Below are 21160 nucleotides of genomic sequence, written 5' to 3'. Positions count from 1 at the left end.
ACTTGTCCCACCCGCGCATTCAAGGCGGCCCCAAGTAAAGGCTGTACCTGAAGGGGTTGAAGGTGGGATTTGGTCAGATTGATGGTGAAACTCATACTGTGCAGGGAGTGAATTGTGGTTTGGGTGTGCTCTAGACAGAGTTACTGGGTTGATCCCTCAAGGTCAGCCAGTCGTCTAGATAAGGGAACACGTGGTGGCTGCTCCTCCTGAGATAACCGGCCACCACTGCCAAACATTAGGTGAAGACTATTAGTGCAGTGGTAATCCCGAAGGGGAGCACTTTGAATTGACAATGGTGCCCACTTACCACAAACCTCAGATATCTCTGATGTGCTGTATGGATGGGTATTTGGGAGTAGGCATCCTTCAGATGTAGGGAAGTCATGAAGTCAGCTTTCTGGAAGAGTGGTATAACGTCTGGTAGAGTCACCATATGGAAGTGCTCGGACAGAATGTATTTGTTGAGAGGCCTGTGATTGAGGATCAGCCTTAAGGAGCCGTCCTTCTTTGATATAAGAAAGGGAAATTAGTATACACCCTTTCCGCGTTGTTGGGGCGGAACAGGCTCGATGGCCCCCTTGTGGAGGAGGTCTTGTACCTCCTCATGCAGGAGGCGCAAATGTTCTTTGGACAATCTGTGTTGACTAGGGTGGATGTTTGGTGCTGCCACTCCCTTCCCCCGCATCAATTTTCTTGTCCTCCCAGTCGGAAGGAGGTGCAACACCTGTTCCCTGAGTGTTGGCACGTTTCCTGGCTGTATGAAGAACCAAAGAGTGAGGGGGTAGTTAACCGCGGATGTAAGGTGGGTCAATAGGGGAGGCTTTGTACTTCCTATCCACCCTAGGCGTGATCACTCACCCCTTGACGGGGCCCTTACAATCTCAGTTGCAGGCTTGAGGATGCCCTTAAGCATGGGGAGATATTGGTGGAGAGGGTTTCCACAAAGAAATCATCCTCCTTTTGCTACACACACAATTCTACTTTGTGGAAAGTGGCAACTCTGTGTAACGCCTCATAGTATGATGTGGCATCATCAGGAGGTTACTGCTTATTAGGGTACAGAACTGGGTCTATGTCCGTGGGAAGATTAAGCATCACAGTTGGTTCGGACCCTATGAGTCATGAATGTGGTCATATCGGGATCATAAGGGAGTCTAAGACGGTCACCACTACCCGAATGTGAAGAACCTGTAGGTGAATGATGTGGCGACCCCAGAGGCAAGACAGGAGACACAGGTGGAGATAAAGACAGGAGTAGGTGGCTGGGTAGGAGAGGGACAAGCAGAAAGCAGGGAAAAGGTTGCCCTGTCATGTTTCCTCTGCATTTTGGGGGCTGAAAGTCCCAGTGGGTTGATGGCCTCCTCAAAAGTGAGCTTTCTCTTGTGAGATGCAGAGTTCTCTTGTTGCGGAATGCAAAGCAGGCCGAACAGGAGTCCTCACGGTTGCAGACTTCGTGGAGGTCAGATCTCGGCTACTTGACCTGACAACAAGGACAAAATCAAAATGGAGTCCTTTTCTTTACAGGAACATTTTCACCCCAGCGGAGGGAGTCAAGAGTGTTAGTTCGACACAGAGTGAAAGGTATGCAACGGATTGTTTGTAGATACCAATGATAGGACGTGTCTGAAGGCCCAGCTAGAATACCACGACATGTCGAATGGGAGCTGTGGACGACAGGTCTGAACCTGACAGCAGAGAAACAACAACCTAACAATGGAGCCAATGCCCATGCGAAATACCACTAATAGGCATAGTCACTAGACCTAGTGACCTAAAAACACTAGGTGGGGAAAGTATGCACAGAATGTGTATCTATAGCTACACGTGCCCCCCACCATGGACACTCAATCCAAACTTAGGAAATTGTGCCTGTATGAAGTTTGCCATGGTGATTTGACAAGCATTGGTGAAAAGAAACAATAATTAATGAAGAAAGATAAGGAGGATGGCCAAGACATTCCTTTATAAAATATAATTGTGACCTTTCTACTTTAGGAGTAATGATCCCAGTCACTGGATATAGCCCTTATTTGATATACTCAATGTTGGAACCAAGTAAATCACTTTTATTGCGTGTTGGCTCTGAATGTTATTTGTGACAAACGCAGCATTTCAGGTTGCGGCGTGTGTGGTCTGTGGACGCTGTATTGAATAGAAAACTGTGCCGCTGCTGATCTTAAGAGCACGCATGATCCATTTTTAAATATCTTAGCACATTTGCACATTTATCTTTATGTCCGCGGCTGATATTAAAAGCACGCTGGACAAATTGTTTTAAATTGTTACATTGTACCTTTTCATGTGAAAGCCGCTTTTACCTGCACTTTACCGCCCTCGTGGTCCCGTTCCGCCCCGGCTTGTGCCGTTTGTTGCGGAGGGCCAGCTCGAGGAGCGCACTTCCTGTTGGCTGACACCACTTCCGCCCTGCGCTAGTCTTTGCAGGTGAGCGGTCTAGTGCTGCCGAGCCCGTCCCACTATTTAATTGGCGCTCTCTGCTCCCAGCCCCAGTGACAAACGCAGCATTTCAGGTTGCGGTGTGTGTGGTCTGTGGACGCTGTATTGAATAGAAAACTGTGCCGCTGCTGATCTTAAGAGCACGCATGATCCATTTTAAAATATCTTAGCACATTTGCACATTTATCTTTTATGTCCGCGGCTGATATTAAAAGCACGCTGGACAAATTGTTTTAAATTGTTACATTGTACCTTTTCATGTGAAAGCCGCTTTTACCTGCACTTTACCGCCCTCGTGGTCCCATTCCGCCCCGGCTTGTGCCGTTTGTTGCGGAGGGCCAGCTCGAGGAGCGCACTTCCTGTTGGCTGACACCACTTCCGCCCTGCGCTAGTCTTTGCAGGTGAGCGGTCTAGTGCTCCCTCCCCCTTTAGTACTTAATGGTGGCATGGAGGAAGCGCAGCGGACGAGCGCAGCGGGAGCGCCGACTTCGCGCCGAAGTCGCGCACAAGTCATGCCCGTCTGCGCCCGTCCGCGCCAGCACGGGCCCAGGGACCAGTTCCTCTGCCCACGATTACGTAACCTATTCTCGTACTGCCTTACTGCGGTTGCGGGGGCCTTCTTGTTCCTCGAATATTGTTTTTAATTGTCACAATGCGCCCACTTCTTGCCCAAATTGCAGCCTCTCATTGGAATCTTTCATTTCAAGCATAGACTGTATGTCTTCTACTTTTTGGAATATTCCCTCCCGCAGTCACACTTCCCCCTCCATTCCGCCCAATCCCTGTTCCCTTCTGAGGTTTATTAGTATTAATTGTCGATCTCTCTCGAAACACAAGAGAGATATTTTTGACCTTTTGGAGACAGCTAGCCCAGCTGCCATGTTTGTCACTGAAACCTGGTTAAATGATAGCTCTGGCCCTGACATCGCCATGGCTCTCCCCAATGATTACACCTATGTTGGGCGGAACCGGGTTCTTAAAGATGGCGGGGGAATCGCCATTATTTTCAAGAGAGAATTCTCTTGTAAATGGGAAGACCTCGATTTCCCAAACTGCGAAGCTGGTTTGTTTAAACTCTTACTTACTCCTCATTTTACTTTAACCGGCACGCTGATCTATCGCCCGCCGGGCTCTGCTAGTAGTTGGGCTTCCTCCTTCCCTGACCTTATTGCCCCATTCTTGGCGCAATCAACTAATTTTATCGTCGTTGGTGATTTAAACATCCATTTTAACTCTGCTTCGTGTGCTATCTCTACACGACTCTTACAGGATCTTGCAGCCTTAGATCTTCACCTTCATAATTCCGACCCCACTCACAAGGCCGGTAATCTTTTAGACCCCATCATTTCTAACCTCACTGGCATTTCCTACCAATCTTCAACGCCGGTCACCTGGTCGGACCATTTTATTGTTAACTTCTCAATTAAAATGACTATGGTTAACTCCTCTAATCCCGCTCTCCCTCACAAAGCCAGCAGGAACTGGAAATGTTTAGACGTAGACAAACTAAACTCCTTTCTTACCAACTCAAAACCTACGTCTTCCAGTATAACTACTAAAGAGCTACCTTGTGTCAGACTGTGGTTGACAACAGCTTTGGATTCCTGTCTCCCGACTCAAAGAAATAAATCTCAAATCCATCACCCACCGGCACCATGGTTCACTGACGCCCTTCGCCAAGAAAAATCTAATTGTAAAAAACTGGAACGCATATGGCGTTCCAACTATAACTCTGATCAGAAAGTAAAATACAAGGCTGCCCTTAAAGCTTATCACTCGGCTTGTGATATTGCCAGAGCCAATTTTGCTAATGCCACTATTCTTACGGCGCAAAATAGACCCAAGGCCCTGTTTAAAATAGTTAAAGAGCTTTCAGGTGCGTCTACTGTACCTAAGGACCCCTGTCTGGACACTGCCCAGTGTGAAGCTTTAGCCAATTTCTTTGTTGAGAAGATTGATAAGATCTATGATACTTTTAATTCTACTCCCGTTGCGTCCACTTACCCTGATCTAACCTTATGCACTCCCCCACCGGCCACTATCCCTTGCTCCACTTCCGCTATTCCCCAACTTCACGCTTGGGATCCTATCTCCCCTACGCTTCTAAAAAAGTATCTGCAAGACATAAAATCTGGTTCCCCTCTTGACCCAATGCCTCCTCAAGTTTTGAGCTCTTTGGACCCAGCCCTACTCCTTATTATTTTGAAGGTTCTGAATGCGTCACTAACTGAAGCTATTGTTCCTAATGAATGGAAGCACGCTATGGTGGTCCCATTATTAAAAAAGGCCAACGCAGATCCCAACAACCCATCTAACTTTCGCCCTATTTCTTTGCTTTCATGTTTCTCTAAAATTCTAGAGAAACACGTTAATTCTTTGCTCAATTCTCACGTTGAAACCTCTAATCTTCTTCATGGTTCTCAATCCGGGTTCAGGGCTGGTTTCTCTACTGAAACCACTCTCCTTGGTGTGTCGGAATCCATCAGACAAAAGGTGGACAATGGGGAGACAGTGGCACTCATATTGCTTGATTTGAGTGCCGCATTTGACACCGTCTCCCACTCCATCTTGTTGTCCACCTTGAAATCTGTGGGTGTCGGTGGTTCCGCCCTGGCCTGGATTGCCAATTTCCTTTCTGATCGCACGTTTCAAGTTTTTTCTTCTACATCGGTTTCATCAATATTCCCCTCCAATCACGGTGTTCCACAAGGGTCTATCCTCAGCCCTCTTTTTTTTAATTTGTATGTGAGACCTCTTGCTTTTTTGGCGGAACAGGCAGGTCTCACAATTTATTCCTATGCCGATGACACTCAAGTCATCTACTCACTCTCCACTAACAAAAATCTTCCATCTTCCTCTCTTCAAGTTGGATTAAAATACATATCTGCATGGATGCTTGAGCACAAATTAAAACTGAACGGGGAGAAAACAGAACTGCTCCTGTTTGGCTCTGACACCTCGCTCTGGGGCCCACAACATTGGCCGCCGGAGATGGGCCCTCTACCTACCCCAACTACGACTGCTCGTAATCTTGGGGTCCTCCTTGACAATCAATTGTCCTTCAAGCAACACGTCGTGAAAGTCTCCGCCACCTGTACCACCATCATCAGGTGGCTGAGGAAAATCACGTGGATGCTGCCTGCTGACACCCTGAGGACTGTAGTCCAGGCTCTTGTCACCTCACGCCTGGACTATGGGAACATCCTACTCTTGGGTACCTGCAAGGAGGTAACTAGGAAGTACCAGGTGGTACAAAATATGGCTGTTCGCCTTATTTGTAACCTACCCGCCAGAACCTCAGCCACGTCTCATATGCGTAAACTACATTGGCTGCGAATTGAGAGCAGAGTCAAATTCAAGGCACTATGTCTCATGCACAAGATCATGACTGGAAGAGCTCCACACTACCTATCTGTTCTAGTGCAGCAATATCTTCCCCCCCGCACACTTAGGTCATCCACCCAGAATAAGTTTAGGATACCGCGTGTCAAGAGAGCTAAAATGGGAGGCCGCTCGTTCTCCCTGTTAGCACCTTCTCTTTGGAACTCCCTACCCCTATCTCTGCGTTCTGAAATGTGCTTCTTGACTTTCCGTAAAGGAATTAAGACCTGGCTCTTCAATACTTAAACTGCTGGTCTGACGCTCCTCTCACCCTGTATATTGTTCTGTTTGCCTTAGCGCCGGGAAACCTCCGGGTAGCTGCGCGCTTAATAAATGTAATTATAATAATTATAATAATAATCATGATCTCAAGTGATTTATGATCAGTCGTATATCAAGTACTTTTGAAGCTGCATGCTGAAGACCTTCTTGTTTGCAACGGAGACCACCACATTTATGATGCTTGAATCCTGGTGGTTTATTATGGGAAAATATCAATGCTGTTGCTTTTGCACCATAAAGTATTCAGTTACTCAGAAGGGATCACATTCTTCTACTGCTATTTGGGCAGCATGCAAACGGGCTTAGTTATAAGGTTAGTGGGTGAAATTTCTAACATGGACAACAAATCTCTCAGCTAATAGGTTTGAAATTATTTCTTACCTCATTTTGCCAGGGGATGGGGACACAGCCTGTAGCAAATTTGGCATAAAAATCATTGTCTGTTTGGTCCAGATTGACACCTTTGACCGTGGAAAACTGTTCAATATCCAAGACATCCTTGCAGTACACGGCGCGAGGCTGAAGGTGGAAAAGTATACAGAGCAATTCAGAACACAATGGAATAAAACAATGAACAAAACAAAATCTACATTAATATTCTGCGTTGATGAAAATAGCTTGTCCCTTTACTTTTATCTCAGCCTTACGTTTTAAAGACCACCTCAAAACGCCATTGATCATTAACCCTACTGTAGTCTCAGCTATGCCAAAACCTTCTACGAGGTATCATTCCTACATTGGGCCTCAGCTGCTAGCTCTTACTTCACCATCCGATAAGATGCTGAGGCTAGTGTCAACTTTTTTATGGACCTGTGATGAAGATGAATAGTAGCAGGAAATATAAAATAGTCTCTGAGGCCCGATCGATCCCTTCAGGATTTTGAAAATACCATTGAATTCATGGCACTGAGTAATCATTAAAGTCATTTGGTACACTGCTGCATTAATTCAGCTCTTAAGGGTATGGTAATTTCACCTGCATGGTAAACAGATGTGCACCCCTCCCCTGGGTGCCCGACTGCATTTGAAGCTAGAATCCTGATATATGTTTTATCCCAGGCGCCATGCTCATTAAGTGCTTACACAGAGACCCAGGCCTATCCCTGGTAATGACCGGTCCATAACCTCTACTGTGTGTTGGAGGAGTGCTCAATGCATATCCACATAGTAGGCATTGGACTAGTGTTGATGACTCTGGTGTATCAGTAAAAGCAGCAGTAGTGGTAGCATACCATATTTTGTGGATTAGTGTGGTTAGACCTTTTTCTATGTGTCAAGACAAGTCGAGCCTACTGGCTCCTCTCATGTAAAGTTCTTCTATTATGTGATACACACAACCATGCACTGACACCCCGGGTGCATGTCAAGAGCTTATATGTGCAGGGAGAGAATTGCATGTGTATAGTCGCAGGACTCTGCGTGCTGAGTGAGTCTGAATAGTGGGCCTTGTGGAATCTATTTTCGATGCCCCTGGTTTAGCATCACACAAGATGAAGGATGAAGACCACTTCCACAGGCAGTGGGCATGTATAGCATGCTTTCTTGTGTCTAGACAGTGTAGCCCCAGACACTGGTATGAGGGAGTTCTATTTGTTACACACAAACGTTTGAGGGTCTCGCCGCACACCACAGAGTCATACAGTGGTGGCTGGTAAAAAGTTCTCAAAGCACGGGAGTTGCACAAAGGGACTGCATCCATTCCCTGTAATATAGCAGCAATGTGAATCAGTGGCCTTTATCATCAGCCTTGCCACTTCTGGCACCGTAAAGGCTTGCCACCAGCCCTAAGCCTGATGCAATACGGCTCTTACCAACGCTTTCCCTATTTGCTACATAGCTCTATGGTGGAATTGGTGATTTATTCTTTCAGCATTGGTTAGGTCTAAGGTGTGAAAGCCATTGCTGTAGCCTAGGTTTTACAAAAGTAACTGTTGGTTCTGAGACAGCCCCCTCATCATCCCACCCCATTTGTGGACACCATCTGCAATTACCGTCACTTCTAGCCAGGACGCATCCCAGCAGCCTCAAGAACATTGCCGTCAGCAATCCATCTGAGCCATCCCAGCAATTTGCTTATTCTACATGTTGTTACATTGCTGGTTACAAAACCTCCATGCTCAGGCTCTAGTGCACGCCTATTTTACACCCCTCTTGAGCATCAAGAGGCTCCTCTGCAGCATCACAGCTAGTGAAAGCCCACAGCATGTGGTTGCTCAATGGATTCCTTGACAAATTCATAGCAGAGGCTTTTTAAATTTTTTCCCAATCAGTTTGAGTGATTGAGTCATTGAGCTGACGAGCTCGTGGATGAAGCACTTGCGCGCCAGTGAGCGGTACCAGACCTGATGTAATGTTTGGCAGCCTACTCCGCAAACCCCAAAATACAAGACTGTATTCTCTACTGATGACGGTTAATAAACCAGAAACACGTGTCTAGAGATCAGCACTATCTGCGCCAACCTTGGCGAAATACTAGAAAATATCGGAGCGAGCTACAAGAGACTGCATTTACCAGAATGCCAGGGGCGAACCTAGCCGGAGAGGTCAGCGGTGTGCTCCCACATCCTGTTGACGATCATAGAAGCCAGCCCAAATGTATTCAACAAAAATTACAGAGAAGGGTTTAAAAATGATTCACAGATGTCTTCTCAACCCCTTCGGTGCTCATGACGGAACGGTTCCGTCATGAGCGTCGGTTGGCCTGTGCTCATGACGGAACCGTTCCGTCATGAGTCCATAAGCCCAATAGAACGTTCAGCACAGCGCACGAATTTGGGCCGCGCTGAAGAGGTTAAAGGATTTAGTGTTTCCAAAGTTGATTATAACATCACCATCATTTAAGGTTTTAGCAACAGAGTCACATGGAAGCACTTACCAAAACAGAAATTTAATGTGGACCACTAAATATAAAGGTAATGGGGTATTCTTGACAAAGATTAATTTGGCTCTGGCATCTGACTCCACACAGTAACATTTGGCAACAAGTAGCATTGGGCAATTAAACAAGTGATTTGTGTAATGATTTTAATAAAGAAAGTGCAATGGCATTAGCCCCATCAGTACAGAAAATAAGCCTAGTCCAACCTGAGTTAGCCAGCATTCAAGGGCAAATGTACTCCTGAATGCTAAAAAGCTAAGTATGATGTTCAAATACCTAATGGAAAATAAGTTTTTTTTTTTCAAATTGCACTAAGGTCTTCACAAAGGTCGCAGAGGTTTCCACAACCTAAAGAGAAGTGTTAGAGCCTGGAGAGCACTCTTGAAGATAAAGAGAAGTACCTGTGCGGCAATAAAAGTTGGTATAGAACTTTTGCTCTGCATTCCAGTGCCTGTGTTTTCCTATTTAATTGAGAACATTATATTCTCTGTTTATATGTTGTTCCTTCAGAATTAGGTTACATACCTATTAAAGACCCCCACGCTAAAGGCCCTTATCTGTTGTTGGACCTATAACTTGGGAGGAGGGCTTTTATCAACCAGCATAGCCCCCAGCAGCAGGCAATGGTGGTGTTACATGACCTCCTTTTCAACTAGTTGATTTGTGTGCTTTAATATGTTTGGTATGTAAAACTGTTTTCCCCCAGGGGCTGATCATATCTGTAAGAATGGTCATTGGTAGCCAAGCAATCGTTCTAGTTCTCCATTTTTTATTATTTTTTTATTTAGCATTCCAGCATGGACACATTTATATCAAACACAATTTGATCATACATTATCAAATGAATTGACCATAAATGTAAACCACTCAATGTGTCTTCAAGTAAGAAGCTAACATGTAAACTAATGGAACACGGCTTTCAACAGTGCCTCCCATTCCTAAAACATGCTGCAACTATGAGTCAAATTGGGGTGTGGGTGGATGGGAAACTACACTCCAAAAGGGCACAGTAGCTTTGTTCACAAGGCAATCAACCCACATTAAACATCGAAACCAAAAATTATTGGTATAGAGAACTCTGTGTAGGTCATAGCTACACAGAAAGGCAGGATCTTGACTTCCCCACAAGTTCAGTTTCACAGTATCAGCAAATATAGTTGAACAACAAGTCATCTGTTACTCTGGATCGATTTCAGAAACTCCTGGCCCACTCCCGGCGGAGTAAAGATGCTTGAAGCCTCACTTGATAACATACACAATGGCGACAGGTCAAAGGGAGGCTTTTGTCAAGAGGTCTTTCTTAACTATTTGAAGGTTCTACTTCAACAGCCTTTGTAGTAAGGCACAGCGCAGGTAAAACTGGTGTTCTAGAATGTCATAGTGTTGAGGACTTTCATTTAACACCTCTCCTCGTCAGTCCCCTCCTTTGACGTGGAGAGTCCTAGGCCACAATTACTGCATTGCTCCAGTATTCTTAGACCCTTTAGTACTTATTCTGGTTCCTCTTCTGATCTGATGGGTACTGGACAGTTACCGTGAAATCCCTCTCACCTGAAGAAGTAAAGCAATATCAGCCCAGTGTTATAACCTCCTAGGACTCTGATATTACTGGCCTCTAGTGTCACGACCAAGGAAATTGTGCGGTTGTTGAATATTTTGCTACTCAGAAACTCATCTCAATATTGTTGGAGATGGGCATCTACAGTTTCCTGTGTGTGTTCCTTAATGGCCATCTTGTATTCCACCTTCCCTAACTCTGTTGTGCATCTGTCACATGACTTGCTCCACCACTGTCACTTTTTCTTATGGTCCTAAAGACTTCCCAGCAAGACCTTTCTTTTCCCCTAGGTAAGGTTAGCCATGCATGGGTCTATGCAATATTTTTCTTTCTCGAGTTTAGATAAAGAGAATATATAGCAAACCAGTTATAGTTATACCGCCCTTATACCACACATATTTATAGTATTATGCGACCTCAAATAATTGTTCGCTGAGACAAAATGATGTATCAAATTTTTGAAACCATTTTATTTCTATTTTTGTCTTTTCTTTTTGTATTATTTATCCTTTTTATCTCATTTTTTAGGAAAAAGATATATATTATTCACATAAATTAACATTCAATTACATATATTACATCTATTCACATAACAGTGCAAAAAGAAGAAACATTAAACATGACAATACATTAAAGTGCTATACGATATAATCAGTCGATGGAAGATTAGAGGAAGGCAATGCGGTGGAATGGAACTACGCGCGTTTCGGCCAAAAGGCCTTCGTCAGATGACAGTCATTCGTAAATTACAAACATGGTGATGTGAAACAGAAACATCCAAGGTGTCTGGTAGTACGTTTAATTTATATATTCCCCAAAGAAAACTATTCTTTCTGATGTCAGCGACTCTTTTGGACTGATGGCATTCTTTTAAGGCTCCCTGTAGTTGGTGAATATCCGCGTTTTAAGGAGGATAGATTATTCTTCGAGGTAAATTCGCTGGGGATTCTTGCTAATTTAAGCGCTGTATATCGGCCTTGATTAAGTTGCAGGGGATTTGCTCTTTTATTTAAACCTCTTTTTTTCCCCTTTCTTTTTTTCCCTTTTTCCGCTGCCAGGGAGACCCGTCTGTTTCTTTCTCACTCTAAAAAACTTATATATATCTCATAAAGGACGATTCTATATCGGCAATCTTGTCAGTCGAATAATCTTCACTTTGATGTAGCTCTTTATAATATGGGGGTTCTGGTGTCTGCTTGTCTTCACCTCCAAGTGTTCCGGAACATATATATAAGTTTTTTAGAGTGAGAAAGAAACTTAATCAAGGCCGATATACAGCGGTTAAATTAGCAAGAATCCCCAGCGAATTTACCTCGAAGAATAATCTATCCTCCTTAAAACGCGAATATTCACCAACTACAGGGAGCCTTAAAAGAATGCCATCAGTCCAAAAGAGTCGCTGACATCAGAGAGAATAGTTTTCTTTGGGGAATATATAAATTAAACGTACTACCAGACACCTTGGATGTTTCTGTTTCACATCACCATGTTTGTAATTTGCGAATGACGGTCACCTGACGAAGGCCTTTTGGCCGAAAAGCGCGTAGTTTCATTCCACCGCATTGCCTTCCTCTAATCTTCCATCGACTGATTATATCGTATAGCACTTTAATGTATTGTCATGTTTAATGTTTCTTCCTTTTGCACTGTTGTGAATAGATGTAATATATGTAATTGAATGTTAATTTATGTGAATAATATATATCTTTTTCCTAAAAAATGAGATAAAAAGGATAAATAATACAAAAAGAAAAGACAAAAATAGAAATAAAATGGTTTCAAAAATGTGATACATCATTTTGTCTCAGCGAACAATTATTTGAGGTCGCATAATACTAGAAATATGTGTGGTATAAGGGCGGTATAACTATAACTGGTTTGCTATATATTCTCTTTATCTAAACTCGTTTATGCATTCCCTACGAATAGCAAACAAAATAGCACGTAGGGGTCCCCACTTTTCCAATTACCATAATATTTTTCTTTCTCAACACTTCCCATGCATTCAACAGAAGAGGGTCGATTGAGAAGAGTTCTCTTTTCTCCCTTTTTAGGCTATGCACTGTTTTTCTTAGAAGGGATTTGGACACATCGTAGGACAAACACTAACACCAAAGAAAAGTCCTCCTTCCACACAATCAGGTACTTCACAATGGTGAAAAGTATTTATTTAATGTATAACCTACCAGGATCATCTCCTAGAAGTTAAATATGGCTGCAGTCATGCTGCAGAAGCACGCCAAAAGGGCTCCAAGCTCATTAACCTTTAGCTCTGTTCCTACGTTCAAAGGCAGCCCTTCTCTTCTCCATACCATCCCACGACAGCTGCTCCACTAGTAGGCCTGCTTCAGCTGCAATGCTCAAAGTGGCCATTTATTTGAATGTGGCAGCCACCTTCAAAGAGAAGATGGACTAACTAGACTTACCCTGAGTTGCATGGACTCTTAATTTGCAAAGCGCAGGGATGCCACTGCAGCGCCACTTGGTACTCCCTCTTCACGATCATAGCAGCCCAGAGGCTAGAACCAGGTCGTTCCCACGGCCCAGGGAAGCAATCTGAACCAAATCATCAGTTATCAGTGGTCATGTAACTACCAGAATAGTTCTGCCCTTTCAATCCATTTATTTCTAACAAATAGGTCTTTGATAACATCACACTCTGAATCCCAGCTCCCTAAAAAACGTACATGCATCCTTAAGAAACTGACTGGATTAATAATTTATCTACTTTATAAAAGATGGCTACTGCCATCTACAAGATTGGAATCCAAACTGATAATAAAAGATTTACTCATGTCAGGTAACCCCGCCATGAACACAAGGTATAACAGTGGTGCCTACTCACATCTGGCTGGAAAGGAGGCTTCATCATCCCGGCACCCAGGCGCTTGAAGTTAATATTCCTAAGAAACGGATGCAGTTTCACCTCCTCTGCGGCCGTCGGCCCACAACCCAGCCTCTCTTTTGGGTCTTTGGCCAGCAACTAGAAGCAAAAAAACCCCAAAAAAACCACATTTACTTTGTCAATCTTTGAGACTTTCTACACTTTGAGGTGAAGCTGAAACAGACACTTAAGCCGCTTTTAAAAGACACTGTACAGAAAGGCGACGCTCGCTGGCATAAACATGCAAACACACCATCCTCCATCCTTAGCCTTCATCTTTGCCTCGACTCAGCTTAATCCGGTTTCACTGGGTTTTGTTCACGATAGATGCTATTGCATAAATGCATGTGGTTTTGGTGGGAATGCTAAAATGGAAGTCAGAACCATGTCAATAGATCATGGTGGGTCAAGGATGGTACTGCAAAGACACTGGTGTTACAGTGTCCACATTACCATTTATCGAAGACCACCTGCAAGTCACAAAACGTGCATGATGGGTACCTGTCCTGCATAATGGACCAAGGCCTGCCCCCCAGAGTAACATTTGCCGTACTGTACGCCAAATTTTATTAAAAAATGTCACCACAGCAAACCTTACTGTGGTCAATGGAGCAGGTGGTAACCAACCAGTAGAAGTCACCTAGATGAGAGAACCCCAGAAGAAGGAAAGTGAGGGTGTGATCAAAAATAGTAAGATAGATGTACATCCTGGGGAAATCTTTTTGGGTCAGGTGTTTTATGCCCACCCTCAACTGCCTGGTTATTTTTTACAATGCAACAATCTTGCTGACTCACATGTTTTGTACCACATCTCCTAATATCCAAAGGAGCAGAGGATGCAATAGCAGGACCACCGCATTGTATGGCCAGATGGCCACATGTTGATTTTTCAGAGAAATTTCCGACTTTTTGGCAAAACTTAGTATTTCCTACCCATAACAGACAAATCGTAAAAGCATGTGAAAAATTGCAATAGGAACTTAGAACCTTCCTACAACATTTCAATATAATTCCAAATTGTCTGGCAACGTTACTTTATAAACATCACATCATATATAATTATATCATGCTATGAGATACCCATAATAATAATAATAATAATAATCCACATTTGTAAAGCGCACAATCACCCGTTAGGGTCTATAGGCGCTGGGGGCCGTCGGGAAGATTAAGCAAGCTATTGCCCAGAGTCACATTGTGCTGGGCTAACCTGCCGCCGGAGCCGGGGATCGAACCGTGATCCCCAGATTCCAGCGTCAGTCGCCCTGGCCGCGGCGCCACACCTCTTCCACCATAATGAATTCAGAGAGAAAAATCTGTAGCATCTCTAAACAAACCAATATACATTAATGCCCTATAAAAGTAAACTTATCGCTAAAGAGTTAATTTTAATGTATTTAAAAAAAAAAAATTAAAACATGGGCTTGATATTCGCTCATTTTGTAAAAGTTCCTTGATATTAAAAAAAAGATTTTTTTAAATTACTTTTCTATGAGAGTTACAAGTTGGTTTAGGGATTCCCCCAGTGTTATTAATCTGAATGGATGGCAGAGAGGGGGAAAGAGGGGTTATCACCATTTGCAAAGCAATTTTTGCAAAAAAATATTTCATTATTTTTACTCAGTTTTTATTATTTCCATAGAAATGCATGTAAATTCTGCTACGCCTGAACAAAACTAATATGTGGTCATCATAAATGGATTTATTGACTGGAGAACCAGCTGATAAATTCTCTTTTTCTGAAAGCCTCTAAACTACAGGCCTGGCCAAACAAAAAATCTGTTAAATCCCTAAAAGGAGAAACTCCTGTGGTTGTCTGGATATCCCAGCATGCCGATCGGGGGTTACCCATCCAGTGCCCCAGCACCTATTTTACCATCTCACCATCTTGCAGATAGACTTGGCTTCCTCAGAGATCTTCTCGGAGTACTGCTCCTGCTCTTCCTGCACACGCTTCTCCACCTCTTCCCGTTTGACCCGCTCCTTCCTAGCGCGGAACGGTGACTGACCTTCAATCATCTCGTATATAAGGCATCCCAGTCCCCACCAGTCAGGGCTGAAGGTGTAATGCTCATTGTTAATCACCTCTGGGGCTGGAGGAGAGGAAAAGCGACAATACGCAGAGTCAATCCGAGTGCATGTGTATCAGAGCACAAAGAACAGTTTTAGAGTTCTGAAAGAGTTACTGTCACAAATCCTTAATGTATTTCTATGACTTCAGGTGGCAAAGAAATAGACATTGTTAAAGCTCAGTTGAATTACTGTAATATCTTGTTAGATGGTCTACCCCAAAAAATGAAAGCATCAACATTTATGCAGCAATAGTAGCCAGGATTCCAATAAGATCTTACCGCAATTCTTAACAGGCTGCATTGGTTATCAGTCGCTCAGATAATTACATTCGAAAAAGCTTAATGGCAAAGTTATATTTTTGCCAAATCAGATGTTTATGAAAACTTTTTCAACATGTCTGGATGTATGCGGATATAATCTTCTAAAAGGTCCCAGCTCTAAAAGAATCATTTTTGGAGGTAGATTATTGCCTGAAAATAGAACCAAATAGATCTGGGGTCTTCACTGTTTAGAGGGTGGAACTAATCTGTCCCTTGCTCAGAATACAACAAAAACCTATTTGGATTGTTGGCTTTTAGAAATCTTATTTTAAGTCCATCGGTGTGTTTCACTATTGCTCTTAGTGCAATTCCGCTTAAAATAAAGGAAAATAAATTTCAACAGCAGCGAAAGATCAGTAGTTGTACATTAAACTACATAAACAGAAGAGTACCACAACAAATGTTAGTAAAATTAAAAATGTAACAAGCACAACATGATTGCTTAGCTTTCAATACATTATAATGATTATGTTTTAGTGCCTGGTAACAGTTATGGCATTTTGTAAGAATTATCCACTTCAATACTACTGTTGGTCATTTGTTAGCATACACTACAAACTCTGGCTCATATCAAACTCAATTCGTTTATTCTATCGACTTCAATGACAGGGTGAGCGGGACATCTCAGAAAGTGGAAGCCCTAAATTACCTTCCAAATGAACGGCGGTAGAAATGGTTACAGCTATATGTCAGAGAAAGCTTTGCGCTTTAAAAAAATATATTAGCAGTGTGTTCACTACAGCAATGCATAATTCTGTTTCATTGGATGAGGATATAGCATCTGCATTAAAGATAAGTGACTAGGGACTCTCATACCAAATTCTCCCCATATCACAAAAAATTCTGTCCAGTTAGCTGGAATTCCTGCTTGTGCCCAAGCGTATAGCTAGAAGTGCCAGGTCACCATTCGGAGAAGATTAACCTTTGGCTGGTCTGGATTCCCTTTCTCTGTTGGAGAAAACCCTGCAACAAATACCTCAGATATTCCCTACTTTTACTGATTCTTGTTAATGAAGCCAGCTTTTTATTCTTCTTTCTAGTAACTGCACTCTCTTACTTTGTGCCTTGTGATAACACCCAATTCCAGTCTTCCAACTAATCTGGACATTTTGTTGTCTATCATGATTAAACAGGTTTTAATAATTGTCTTTTCTTTCATGGTCAGACCCATTTGTAAAGTGTTACTAATGGTATGGAGAGCAGGGTTTCCATATGGCAGGGCAATAACTATTAACTGAAAACTTCAGCAGCCTCCACTCACCAAGAAAGGCCTGTATTCACACACCATCTCAGTGATCCTTGTCTGCAAAGTGTTTGACTTACCCATATAGCCAACGGTGCCCACTCTTCCTCGAATGCTGTCGCCATCGGGTATCTTAATTGCTAGCCCCAAATCTGAGATCCTGATGTGTCCTGTAGGAGAAGAAACCGTACTTCATCAGAGTACTGAAAAGTGGAAAAGGCCATAAGTGGGTACTGGATGGTCTTGCATCAAATGTGAGCAAAACACCCAAGGAACCCAGCCAGATCCCACAAGTCATCCCAGGCGAGACGCTGCAGGCCAGCCACATACCCAAGGCTACCAGACACAGAAGGCCAGTCAGACGCCCACAGCCAGACACAAAAGGCTAGCCAAACACCAAAGGCAGAGACACCTATGGTAAAATGCTGGCATATGGGACACCAGTGGCAAACTGCTGGCGCTTGTATACTGGACATAATTCTTGCCATTCACTTTTGCAAAAATCACAACAAATCAAAGCAAGCATCGGCAAGGCTTAAAGGCTATAGATCTCAATAAGAGGGGGGTGGAGGAGAGAGCTAAAAAGAGGTCTAGAACTTTTCTCTGAAGATCAACTATGACAGTAATATGGGGTACTGCTGCATCTCAGTTTGGGTGTGTGGTAAGGGGGTGTCTTCATTAATAGGAAGTGATGCCCTCACACAACCGTGAAGGTGTCATGCTTCATCATCGGGCTTAGCTCCTCATGGGTCGGCGCTGCAATACCCCACGGGCCCCGCAAGAGGGGTCTTTAGCAGAGATCTTTTAAGTAAAACCAAGCCTTGGAGGTGAGCCCATATTACTGTCAAGGCGTAAAGGCTTTCAGCCAAATTCAGACCTATTGGCTTTGCTAATGTTAAATATTCTAGAACAATTATCACTTGCTTCGAAGAATCTAAAATACCGAAATGCCTTTATACTGGCATTCAGACTTTAGCCCGCAACTCATGGTCTTGCCAGAGCTAAACCCACCAGGTCTGACAATTTCTCCATGGTTTAAAGACCTGTAACACTGCGTAGGTTCTGCTTCAATTAGACTTGATATTCTACTGATGCGACAACCAAAGGGATATTTTCATCACATGAAACCTTTATTGCCCAGTGCTGTACCCAAAGTTGAGGGTTTCTGATCATAGTCCTGGAACAATATATTCCAACACGGTATGAAACCACTGCTAAAAACATAATGGTTCGCAAAAATGCTACCAGTGCCTATAACTTCTGATAGGAATGGTAAAATGCGACAGCCAATTTGTTGTGTTTCAATTCCTTGAGTGGTGTTGAAAGAGATAGTATTGTTAGTATTATAGTTGTACATGTCAGGGTTTATATAATGTAAATTGATGCTTGATGTAAATTGATGCTTGACATAAAGTATTTTTTCTCCCAAGGAAGGAGCTAGAACATGCAATAGACAGACACAATAACCATACCACAGCACGGTTATGAGTATCGGTTTTTGAAGTAGGAATAATACCCTATCCGAGGAAAATAAAATATACTGTTGTGCATGACCACACCTAGAAATACAATTGCAGACAGCATTTCGTGTGCATTTTGTTTTTAATGTCATGGGGAAGCAGAGAACAGAGAGAAAACACTGCAGCACTGAAAAAGTTAGAAACAGGAAGACAGGGCAGTAGTATTCAGACCACTACGACCTAAATGAGAGGAGACAAAAACTGAAAAGAGCTGGAGCCACAAAGCCATCCAACAAGGGAGCCGCATACATCGCGAATAGACTACTGTAATGGGATTTTAAGGATATTTCTAAAGGCAGACTTTTTCAACTTCAGACATCCCAAAATGCTGGAGCACCTTTGGCATGCCGTCTCAAAAAAAGAGACCACAACACTTTGTCAGGCAGTCCCTATATGAAGGGTTCTACAAAGCAATAATTCTTTTAAGTCCCTCTGAATTCCTGGATTCGTTTTGCAACAAAAATTCCTGCCTTTAGGAGCATGGTGGTCAGTCAACCAAAATCATATGTCTGTATACTCCTTGAAAAGATCCAGGTTGTGGTACCTGGCCTGCTGTCTACGGAATCCCCTTACCCTTGGTCACCATCTGAACTGTAAAGTTCTCTACTTCAAACATAAACTTAAGTCACTACCCTTATAAGCTACAGGTAACTCTACCAACAGATCAGCAACCAAACCTAATTAGTACACAGTACAGAGGGCTTTTCAATAAACATACAGCATAAAAGCACACACCAAGTTCCGGGAGAAACATAACAGAACCATTATAACTAATCCAAAAGTAGGAAAACATACAAAATATAATTCCTACCCAAAAGGACAAAACACACTACGTATACCTATACCCTTTTAAAGTGAGCTAGATCAGTGTAACTCTCCCATGAGGGCCAAAATACACCAAGTAAAACTCTCATATCCAAAGTCTGAAAACCAAACAAGAACAATATGCCACTGAGAGTCACAACATACCAGGTTTAAGTCCTGTAGGAGGACAACGCACACCCAGTACACCGCCTAAAGGAGGAATAGAAGACAACTAGATATCCTTCCCAGACAGAAGATCTCATACTCAGAGTGTCAACTGAAGGGACATAAGACTGCCTAACTAACCGAGTGAAAATGACGAATGCAGAACCTATGCACAGCAAAAGCATAACAGTGTCATGATTACAAGGGAGGGTGACAAATCCCACACTGCATGAGCACTCCCCCCCCCCCCCATATAATTTGAGGGAAGGGGCAATGCTAACATTAAACTCCATAAACTAAATTCTTGTAGATCTTTAATACACATCATTGGCAGTTCTCTTTTAACAATGTGCCACACACCTGTGAGAAAGGAATATGGAATATGGCCCTCTCTCAGTAGATAGCCGACCACTCCAACCTTCGCTGTCATGCAATAGGACAAGTATTTATGAAGGCCACTGTCTGCATTATAGGAGACTCGAACCCTAGTGGTTCCAACAGATCACCAATGCATGCAAAGGCTATCATGCCACATTAAAAGGTTACAACGAACTGCTTGCACTCACATTTGGAACCTCGTAACAACATGTTTTCACGTCCCAGAAGTCTAGTTCCATACAAGCAGTTCCCCAGGGTGGTCTTTATTTAAAAGAATTCTTGGGATATCTCATAGCCTGATGTGCTCCATCAATTTGCGAAGAACTCCACAATCACTAACCACCAGAACCCACGCTCAGAATCTACCTCCAAGCATGTTGACTGCACGCTCGTTCACGGGGAACTGAAAATACTCTAACAAACCAAGGATTTAGCAGCCGGCTTGAAAAGCGCTTTGCAAATACTCACCGTCATCGTCTAAGAGGATGTTCTCCGGCTTCAGATCCCTGTGAAAGAAAAGACATCTTGGTGTGAAAAGGAGGTTCACGGGCAGGAGCTCCGATTCCTACGGTGAGAACCATGTCTGAGCCAGGCGCTTGTGCCAGCAAGGGCTTGTGCACCCTAGCGTGGGCCTGAATAGGAAATCATATAATCCGGGCCCCAAGTCAATTTGTTTTGTTTCAAATGCAAAGTAATCAAAATTAGGGGAATGTGGTCAGAAGTGCTTTCTACTTATCTATCGTTTTTATGAGTCCTAGTGGAAACGGAGTATGTATCTATGTGCTTATACCATGTACATGGAGCTTCTGTGATTTGTTTTTCGAGACCTTTTCAAAAAGTGCTACGGAATAGGTTTGAATGGGAGTGCTAGAAAAAGAAGATATTGAAACAACTGCAGAGTTGTTGCCTAGCTCCATCAAATCACGACTGCAGTGGCGAAACAGGAGGAACTTGGCATACTAGAATGAGTAATCTGAACAAAAAATCTCATTCTATTATTTTGCACCGACACTAAAATCTAAACATAAAAAACGCTTTTCTTTGCTATTTTCATGTGGGGCTCCTCTGGGGTCAGATACGCTGCAGTTCTTTGTATTCTTTCTAGTACATCTTATTGAGCACATCTGTGCTACTTCTGAGCAGGCAGCAGTGCCCGCTTCCTTACTTTGTGGACTTGCCTGCAAGAGTATCAACTATGTGCACACCCGGGGCTGCTAGTA

General features: G+C 43.2%; 1 protein-coding gene across 1 annotated transcript in view; it reads right to left on the bottom strand.

The window, feature by feature from the left end:
* Positions 1-21160, bottom strand: part of LOC144791658 (G protein-coupled receptor kinase 5-like) — a 474508-nt gene that overhangs the window by 27436 nt on the left and 425912 nt on the right. Inside the window, exons 10-14 of the mRNA XM_078666387.1 lie at positions 20409-20446; positions 17154-17243; positions 15322-15530; positions 13399-13536; positions 6499-6636 (exon numbers count right to left, since the gene is read on the bottom strand). Of these exons, the coding sequence (XP_078522513.1) occupies positions 6499-6636; positions 13399-13536; positions 15322-15530; positions 17154-17243; positions 20409-20446 (613 nt within the window). The remainder of the gene's footprint in view (positions 1-6498; positions 6637-13398; positions 13537-15321; positions 15531-17153; positions 17244-20408; positions 20447-21160) is intronic.

The sequence above is a fragment of the Lissotriton helveticus genome, chromosome 11 (assembly GCF_964261635.1).
Source record: "Lissotriton helveticus chromosome 11, aLisHel1.1, whole genome shotgun sequence".
In the NCBI taxonomy this organism is placed as follows: domain Eukaryota; kingdom Metazoa; phylum Chordata; class Amphibia; order Caudata; family Salamandridae; genus Lissotriton; species Lissotriton helveticus.
Note: the sequence above shows the minus strand (reverse complement) of the source record. Positions and strands in the feature narration are given on the sequence as shown.